The sequence below is a fragment of the Sprattus sprattus genome (genome assembly GCF_963457725.1).
Source record: "Sprattus sprattus genome assembly, chromosome: 11".
In the NCBI taxonomy this organism is placed as follows: domain Eukaryota; kingdom Metazoa; phylum Chordata; class Actinopteri; order Clupeiformes; family Clupeidae; genus Sprattus; species Sprattus sprattus.
In genome coordinates, this window is record NC_137909.1 from 13,747,522 (window position 1) to 13,757,521 (window position 10,000).

General features: G+C 43.1%; 2 protein-coding genes across 3 annotated transcripts in view; one reads left to right on the forward strand and one right to left on the reverse strand.

Annotated features, from left to right (window-relative positions):
* dnm1a (dynamin 1a) overlaps positions 1-6,709 on the reverse strand; it is a gene marked incomplete at both ends in the record, with an annotated part of 64,088 nt that extends 57,379 nt beyond the window's left edge. Inside the window, one exon of the mRNA XM_080846979.1 lies at positions 6,549-6,709. Coding sequence (XP_080703105.1) covers positions 6,549-6,709 — 161 coding nt within the window. The remainder of the gene's footprint in view (positions 1-6,548) is intronic.
* Positions 6,710-7,834: 1,125 nt separating this feature from the next.
* The window catches only part of ciz1a (cdkn1a interacting zinc finger protein 1a), a 16,795-nt gene continuing 14,629 nt past the window's right edge, over positions 7,835-10,000 (forward strand). Inside the window, exons 1-4 of one of the 2 annotated variants that reach the window (XM_080846898.1) lie at positions 7,835-7,953; positions 8,783-8,994; positions 9,353-9,477; positions 9,901-10,000. The exon at positions 9,901-10,000 is cut by the window's right edge and continues 70 nt beyond it. In XM_080846898.1, coding sequence (XP_080703024.1) covers positions 8,813-8,994; positions 9,353-9,477; positions 9,901-10,000 — 407 coding nt within the window. In that variant the 5' untranslated portion in view covers positions 7,835-7,953; positions 8,783-8,812. The remainder of the gene's footprint in view (positions 7,954-8,782; positions 8,995-9,352; positions 9,478-9,900) is intronic. The other variant, XM_080846899.1, reaches the window with a different exon arrangement.

Here is a 10,000-nt window from a genome sequence, read left to right on the forward strand (position 1 = left end):
TTTGAGGCATTGATGGAAATACAGTTCCCAACAAAACTATAGAGATGGCTCCACAAACCCATTTACCACTCCATGTAGCATGTGAGCAGTGTCTTCATTCTTATGCAGTACTCGGTTACAAACCAACAGACAGTCAGGTGATGTGAACTAGCACTGCCAATGTCCTGGCTCTTATGACCTGACTGAGATTGGGCAAGAAGGACTCCCCCTAGATTAGATCGCTGTGGGGCTGGCGAGCCAATCAAATCCTCTGTTGTTCACGAATAGTTAAGGCCCAGATTAATGTGACAGTGTGGGCCAATGGGAGGCCACAGACCCTCAGATTAGATTTAATCCCACTGAGTGTTGTCAAAGACACTCCAGCCTGTCCCATTCTCTCTCTCTCTCTCTCGCTCTCTCTCCTCTCTCTTTCTCTCTCTCTCTCTACCTTGAGCAAACAACTGGTTCTATTGTTTCCTTTCATTTTTCAATCCAACCTGTTGATTTGTTAAAATTTGGTGAAATGGATGGCTTCCAGCAATAAATACAAATAATTTCACTAGACTTGGTTTCACCTCAAAGAAACAAACATATCTAGCTGCTTATAGGTCCTCTGAGGTGGATTTATTTGTTTTGCTTTAGGCCTCTGTATTCATTCCAGTCTTTTTATCTTCCATAAAGCCATGATGATCTGTCCTAATACCTCTCCAAACAGCAGTCATAAGTCCTCTCTGCAAACAGCACTTTGATAGCCTGGCTCACCCCTGAGTTTGTGGCAGGCCTAGAGCAGGGGAGGAGTTCAGGGTTCAAATGCGTGCCAGGCTGCATGCCATTAGAGGTGTGGTGTTTGGGTCAGTGAGTTATCATTGAATCATCTGCAGGTGTTAAATGATCAGTGAGCAGGAATGGAAGTAGAGCAATCTGTATGTGACATGATTTTTCCAGCGGGCCTGTACTTGAGCTTTCATAAGACACGCAACACAGCGGCCATCAGAGTGATCATCTTTAACTGTTTATTGGTAAAGTAAGCCGGTATTGGAGTAATTTAGTCTTTAACTATAAACTATAAAACTGTGTTTTCAGAAATATATCATACCGTATAACAAATATATATATATTTATTATACGGCTCCTCAGAATGTTTCAAAAAGTTTCATTGATTTGAATGGGCCATCCCAACGTTCTCCCTACATTAAGTATGTATGTAAGGGATAATGTAGGGACGCGCATCGGGGTGTTGTTCGCACCGTCTGGATTTATTTTTGGATAATGACCTCCGGACGATACATTATCCCTTACATACATACTACAACTGGCAAAAAGATGTCTCTAACTGTTCATAGACAGACCTTTAATAAAATAACAGAAATAGAATAGTTCCTCAGGTGCGTAGGCTACTGTCCGCGGATGCCTCCTGCCACTGTCACTCTCAGAACAGGCTTGTGATTAAAGGTTGGGCACAAGATTCACCCTGACATGGTATTTGGCAAGTCCTTAAAGGTGTAGTCCACAAATATAATTCAAAACACTTTTTTTCAAATTCATGGCCCTCTAACTGTCCATTCAAAGTCCAGTGTTTGTACACAGTACTGGGTCTGTAAATGGGAAACAAACATAGTGGCTTAGACCTAGCCATTAACAATTCTAGCCAATCAACAGCTTCAGGAGGATGAAGGGATGGATGTAATTTGATTGGCTGTTGAGCCAATATCAACAATCACAGACTGCATCTTTGGATAAATTCAAACTGAACTGACAGAGATGAATAATTAACAGGAAAAACAGCATCACATTTCATCCTCTCTGAACTGCACAAAATATTTAGTATAAAACATGTGTCAGTAGTTTCTCTTAAAACTGATAAAGCGACTTCTTTGAGAGTGATTCAACATATATTTCACAAATGATCAGGAATCAAATTATCTGTAGGCCTTTAAAGTAGAACACATGGAAACAAGCTTGTGCATACAGGAAGTGACGTCACAGACTAAGTGGCCTGACAGGGTAATATCTCAAGTTTCCTAGACCTACTTTTGTGAACTGTCTACGGTCAAATACTGTATGGCCATTCGGACACAGATTCACAAATATCAATAACAATCAACAGCTCGCTTCAACTCGGTAGCATGGCTAAACATTTTCTATGGACCAACCTGGACCTCATAGCTAGCTTCTGGACATGCAGATTAACTACACCTTTAGCCTCAGACTGGGCAAACCATATCTGAATGAGTTATGAATCGACCCTGTGTCCAGACTTAACACACATCATCCAGCCCCTCTAATTAACTCTTGCAATCTGCCATTCTCATTGTTCCTCATAGAAACATGATACACCTCAGAGATCACTGATCGGTTCAGGCACATAACAAAATGTTCCATCTAATTCAATTTCACCCTGTTCTCTGCACTGTAATCCACTTCCCAATCCATTGACAATGACCCTCCGTATTAAAACTGCTCAGATTCATATTTTTAAATAGCAAAAAAGCAAGTCACAAACACTGGGCTTAAAAAATAACCTTGTATTTTCTCGTCATAATAAAAACATTTGAAAAACTGGACCAGCTGTGAAGGGAGCTCTCCCTGGTCCTGAAAGCAGCCTTGAATACAATAGACTCTGTCGTCTCATTTAATTGCACGTATTAACATGCCTTTGCCTTGTAAGGCACTGAGATGATACACTTTAAAGATAAAACCAGAAGGCAACATCTGAAAAAGTTATTAAACGTAAATGGTTATGATCATAAACAGGAACTCCCTCTTGTGCTCTGATTTAGAAATTGATGAGTTCCCCATCTCAAGTAGAGAGTAAATGCCCGCACTGAGAGGTATCAATCAATCAAATCAATAAAAGAGCGGGTAATCCAAGGGCCAATCAATGCGGGGCACTGCTCAACATGCTGGGCTGGTGGAGGGCTATGCTTCAGCACAATGATCTGTCAGCACTCATAAAACTTAATTAAATACATGCCACAGATCTGCACTGCTTGGGGGAGCAAAATACCAGGATGATGGGAAATGAGTAGACACATCACATCTCAGCTCTGCCGGTCTAACCAGCTAACTAACATCAACTAAGAGAGAACAGGGCCAACATCAGAGTGGGTACCAGAGAGGCCGGGCTGATTTCATAACTCTCCACAGAAATGTCCATTTTACACAGAAGGTCACTACAGAATGGAAATGTCCTCAACATGAGAAGGTTGAAAGGTATGGGAGAGAGAGAGAGAGAGAGAGAGAGAGCGAGAGAGAGAGAGAGAGAGAGAGAGAGAGAGAGAGAGAGAGAGAGAGAGAGAGAGAGATGAGGTACAACTACAATCAATCTACAGTCATCCACAGAGGGGCAATTATAGCTTCCAAATCTCTCTCAAGTATATGGTTGTATTATAGTTAAGGTATTTAGCAGATGATTTTGTCCAATGTATAAAACAACTGTGAGAAAATGAAGTGATAAGTATGAATTCATACTCAAAAGGTTATCAAGGCTGTGACTGGAACGGACCGCACTAGGTAGGTCATTCCACCACCAAGGTACCACGAACAAAAAGAGTCTTGACTGTGATCTATTGCTGCTGAGGGAAGGGAAAGACAACAGATGCTCATCAGAGGAGAGAAGTGGTCGGGAGGGGGAATAGCGCTGAATAATAGCATTTAAATAGGCTGGTACTGATCCAGTGGTTGTCCTGTAGGCGAGAATGAGGCCGAATCACAGCTGTGAGGATACCCTTCACCAACCCCACTCTCACTCGTGTCATACTGCTTAAATATTTCAAAGGAATTATTCATTAAACAGGTAGCTTTCTCTAAGGCAGCAGAGTGATGTTTCACCTTAGGAAATGTGGTAATGAACCATTATTATTATAGGTCGTCGTAACAGGACACCTCTTCAGACTTGAATCTAGGGCAAAGAACAAAGCGTAATGACACATCGCCATCATTCACATAATTCCCAGAGCATGGTTCTATTTTTTCCATCACTAACATTCAAGAACACTTTTCTGTCTGTTATACCACTGTTGCGACTTCTGTCCAAGTTTCACACAAGGAAAAGCCTGTGCTCGAACAATAGAAATTTCAGAGTGAGGAACCCATATCCCATGGAATTATACAAGTTGTTTACCACAGTTGAAACCCCATATATACAGACCAGAACCCATCTTTATACAGCTGATTTAGGGTGATTCATATAGCTGGTTATGAAAGATTTGGTTTTAAGTGAATGATATAGCTTATTTAATGTGACTACACACACACTGTGATGGTTTGCTTGTATGTCTCCGTGGGGCTTCCAATGCAAGTTTGTCGGATGTACACACAGGGGCTTTTTAAGCACCTCTGTGAAGCTTTACTAAACAGATCAAATCACCACGAGGTCAAGAGAGTACAACCACTGCAGCACAACACCACATGGTCAGGAGACCACACGGGTTGGTGTGTCAGATGTGCGGCTGACTCTGACGGCAATCACTGTCTCTACTTTGTCAAAAGACAGAGTGGGATCTGTCAACAACTTGATTGTTTCTATTAAAAGTAAAAAGGATAAAGAGCAAGCAGCTTAATGAAGGGCTACAGATTACAGCCTCTGAGGAGAGCATTAATGATTGTGTGTGTGTTTGTGTGTGTGTGCGCACGTGTGTGTCTGTTTTCGCTTTGTACTTCTGCTACTTTCACTCAGTGTATGAAAGTGTTAAATATGACTCTATCCTGCCTTCTATCCAACTCTCCAATGATTGCAGTTCCACAATGCAGCCACCTGTCTCTTGACATTGTAAACATTCACTATTTGAGTTCTTGTTTAAAAAGACAGCATACCACTTCATTCCCGTGCATTTCCGTAATGTGTTATGCTGTGCATTATGTCAGAATACTGCAGTGAGAGGCCAAGGAATCCAGTCAGATTACACCATGCATAACTGTAATTTTGTAACTGGAAGCGAGAATTAGAGTTGAATATGAAGACAATATGAGGCAGTGCAGAGCCCAACAAGCGCTCGGCTGGAGGCACGACCTTGCCTCAGCACAAATGTGTTGCTAAATCACGCGGCGTAATGTGCACGTGATCCTGATGCAGAACCCATCAAATAGCCTACATTTGAAGTGCTCGCAGGCTACAAACTAAAATCAACCTGTCGACGTGAATAGGCGCTCTTTTTAAAAGACGAGCCACCATGCATCGTCTGGATGAGCGGGCGGCCCTGTTTGGGTCCGTACTGGACCCGAGCTGCCGGTGGCTCTGCGCAGAGGGAGTGCAACTAGGCATACACAGAAGGAGCCTGGGCCGACAAACTATAATGGCTGAAAGCTCTGATCTCTTCCGATGCTCTTTACAGAAGGTCACGCTCACTGTCCGTATGATGCAGTTTAATGTGCTGAGTCTAAAAACACGCACACTGTGAGTTGGCAGTAGAAAACAGTAGGCTACACAAAAAATACAGTTTCAACAGTGCCACTAACAACTGCCCTGTTACTTGTCCACTATGCAGTTGTCTTCTGAGGTCTAATGAGCCTTGTTGGTAGTAGCAGACCGTTTTAATTTGCATAATGTGGTTAAATAATGGTTTTGTGATGGAGCACTATAAGTGCAGCAATCGTATTGCCAGGCATAGCCTACCTTCAGTACGTGCGTCTAAAGGCAACATCATTTAATTGTAAAGTTCACACTGTAGTCATGTACAATTAAAATCCTAAAATGAAATCTTTATTTTATACATTAAGTTCTATAGAGTTCCTGACAAGCGAGGTAGGCAAACCTATGTCTCACACATTGTTAGATTAATTAACATCAAGACAAGTACTACACCAAGCTATGGTTGCAGCTGCATCTACCGAGAGAGATGATTCGTGCTTTGGGCAGCGTTGATGCCACAATATTTTGAAGCGGCCAGGGTGGTAGATTTAAGCAGTTAGCCAAATGTGTATGGTCGGTGCTTAAAATGCAATCTGTCACGAAAAGCTGTATAGCCTTAAGGCGCGTGCGGGGACCTCCACCCATATGATATCTATGCCTCCACCAGACTGGTTCGTTAGAAGGAAACTTTCATTTGCTGAAGCTTGGCCAATCGGCATTTTAGTCCATGATATTGGCACGGTCTCGTCTGTACATAGACGATTTATTTATTTGGCAACATGAAAACATTATTCTCCCTTGAAGCCGTGACATTGAGTATTTGTCGTGATTTGCTCGAATAAACTGAGATAAAACAACGATCGTCATGACGTGGTTGGATCGTATTTCTTCTCTTGTACAACACAACAATTAGCGACTAGAGACGCACGGAGAGACGTGCGTTTATGTAACAAAATAATCTGTTTGGATGCCTTAATGGCGATGCACAACGTCGAAGAAAAGTGACTGGTTTCTGGAGAATGTTTCTTTTTTTTACAAAGCAGTGACTCAATATCATTCAAAGGTTACCCTGTGCCTTTTACTGCTTAGGGACTAGGAGGATGAGTTGGGTTAGAGCTGTTTGCTTGGGTGTTCAGGACAGATTAGAGCAAAGGTAATTCGACAGTACTCCAGTAACACGCGTATTGTGTGCCTTCATGGCACATTGGAAAGCACTTACTTGCCCACGAAGTTCTCCAGCACCGAGCTTTTCCCCGCACTCTGGCCACCCACCACAGCGATCTGGGGAAGGTCCAGCTGGGAATTTTGTCCAATGGCCGTGAATGCATCTTGCATTTTGTTCACAAGAGGGATCAGATCTTCCATTCCCCGGTTACCCATGATTGCAGGGGAATCTGTCGCTCCTTCTCAGTAGAAAGCCACGCAGAAGAAAGAGTGTTCACTCGGTCGCTGGAGCGCTACCCTCTTCTTCTCACCCTAGAGCTTGTAGGGTGTCTGAATTCTGCCTATTTTATTTTTGCATGTACCCTCATTGCCGGCGTCGCAGCGACGTAGAACACAGCACAGCTAGGCTACCCTCTGAACCGCAGCTCTGCCGTCTATCGGCCACTGACGAAAGATAAACAGGGAGATCCCTTCACAGTCCCTGGTGGACCTCGGGCAGGCGCAGTTGAAGTCTGCGTGTTGCTCAGACACAAGCTTGTGGATTTTATATTCGGGGGTCGGGGCAACGTACAGGAGTAGGTAGATATCAGAATTGAAATCTACTGAAAGTAGGCTACTGTGAAACGACTTAGCAATTGCTGAACAATCAGCAGCACAACGGGGAACTCAAAATATTTCGTTCGCGTAAGAGGTTATCTCTTTATTGTATAGCTCTACAGGCTATAGCTTACGCTTCAGTAAAGTGATGTTAATGACAAATAAATAAAAACATTCGATTCATTTAAAACAACACTGACGAAATAACATTATCTATGTAAAGTGAGAGAAAAAACTTTCGGGCATTATCCCTGTCCATGGTGCTGAAATGAAGTCGTAAAACATCCAGGGGACAGAAGGTTTTTAAACGATCAGCAAAGAACTTGGGTCAGAGAACACAGTGGTAGACAATCGGTCTAACTATTAGTTTTGCCTAACTAACTTTGAACCCCAAAATACTAGCCCAGTAGTCACAACTCACAAATATGAATCCGCACAGGGAACTGTGTATTTTTTTTTTTTTTTTTTTTTTTTTACAACTTCTAGTAAATACAAATCATTACACTATCATCTAATACAAAAAAAATCATACGATTAGGCTACTTGATACTAGTAAACGCAACTTTTGTCATGAAATAGCCATTTCTAATTAGGCGTATACTGCAACTATCCACTTTGGCCTCCAGGACACACGGGGACAGTATTTCAAACCTGTGTAAGGGGGTTTCCACTTTGACGTACATCTATGGCGAAACACCGGTATGCTAGCCATCGCGAGTCTCGAAAATAATGCTAGTGAGGTTAGCAAACTGCGCAGAACGATGAACAATTGATGTTCGATGTGATAGGAAGTTGCAACAGGCTACAGCACGACAGAGTTATATTTCAACGGAGCCATTTCAACCGGTTTCCACTTTTTAGAAGTAGGTCATAACAGAGAAAGAGACGATGTATTCATAACATCATTTCTGTGGAGGCAGACGGAGTAGTATCTGACTAAACAACTTGCTGAATAAAAGACACCAACGTTAGTTTGCTAGCTCTTAGCTACAGAAGACGCGCAAAGCTAGGTAGCAGACTAGCTTACCTACTAGTTTGCGAGGCGTCACTTTGTTAAAAGTCGGTTTCAAAACTGCTCAAAGAATAGAAAACGTTTTGTTGACATTATCTCTCGTTGCTAGTCTTTCATGGTGACGAACTTCAGTTGTAAACATTTGTTGTGCTGCCTGCCGTGATCCCTAGCTTGGTAACATTAGCAAGCATTACTTCACCCATCAACAACTATTCTAAACGTTATGCTACCTTTGATTAGCCTTGTAGCTAAGAAGCTAACGTTGGTCAAGTTATCCTTGTTCTTTAGATAGGTTTGCTAGCTAACGTTGCATGCTACTGCTAGTGTTTTGCGACGAGTAGGCTTTTAAATATCTGCTGTTTTATAAGGTGTATTTGGGGGGGGGGGGGGAGAAACACATTATTAGTTTTGTGTAAGTCAACATATCACATGCATGTAAAGTGGCTATATATTTAACGTTAACCTACTTCTCTTTACACTCACAGCTAAGCACATCAAGTTTTCTGTTACAACTCTAGCCTCAGGGATGCCAGAATGCTTTACTAGGGAGACTGCTTCATAACTGATATAATACATTCATCAGTGATGCTTTTCTATTTGGCAGTCAATGGATAACCATTTCAAACGCCTTTGTTGTTGACTAGCTCACAGGTTAACTATAAGCTATTGATCAATTACAGGGCCTGTGAAAGCACCATCAAAACGCCGGGATGTTTAATCCGCATCACCACCACCACCAACAGCAGCAGCAGCAGCAGCAGCAATTTCACCAACATCTGCGGCAGCTTCAGCAACTATTTCAGCAACAGCCTCCACCTCCACCGCCGCCCCCACCGCCGCCACCACAACCCCCACCGTCCCATCACATCTCGCATCATCATCAGAGTGGCCGGTAAGACTGTCAACGCGAGGTCGGGGATCAGTATGAGGGCCTTGTCGCTTTATCAGGCAGTGACTTATTGATATGCAGGTGTAGGCGGATGCGCCGTATCGTGCAGCCATTGTTACCTTCTAAGAAATAAGCTGTTTAATTAATTTATTATTTTCCCCACACCTCTTTTGTTCGAGCGTATATGAAGTCAATAGTTGTCATTGTTCTGGCCCTTTAGTTTTTGTTGTTCATTTTATCCTATTTGCACTGTTAGTGCTCATTTGTGCCAGAGTTGTTGTCCTTCAAGCACATTAGGTTGGGCAAACCTAACGTCCTGACTGGCTCGCTCACGCTCCTGTTTACCCTCGATATCACACAGGCCCATCGCAGTGGCGGGGCCGCCCCCTCCTTCCCGCATGGTCAACCTCTGCTCTGCTACTCAGGCTACCATTCTAGCTCCCAACCCCATGCTACAAGGGGCACTACTGATGCAGCAGATGCAAGGTAGGCGCTTCCTTGGCTGTACAGTGTGTGATGGCACATATCACAGCAGCATGGTGTGTGTGTGTGTTTGTGTGCCTGCGTGCCTAGTCATGTGCTTCTGGGGGTGCTTGATGTTAGTTCATGTGTGAGGGCAAGGTTGCAGATTTCAGTGTATTTTGCTTCACTGTTATTGTCTGGTTTACACTTTACTTGAGTACATTTTTTTGTATCCTTTTGTATCTATATGTGTGTGTGTGTGTGTGTTTTCTGTGTTCTCACGGAATCATCATAGCTTATCTTTGCTAGTGTCAACTACATCATGAAGTGTCCTGAGACGATGCTTTTTGATGTGCAAATCCCTATATGGCTACCTGTTGGTGAGTTGAGGATCTGAAGTATTGAGAGTTGAGACTGGAGTGCTGACAGTGCTCTTGCTTCCTCCAGCAGGTAACATGCGTGGGTTTGCAATGGGGGGACAGCAGTTCCAACAGTTCTTTCAAGCAGGGTCACGCTCCTCCCTGCTGGGGCCTGTTCCTATGGGCGT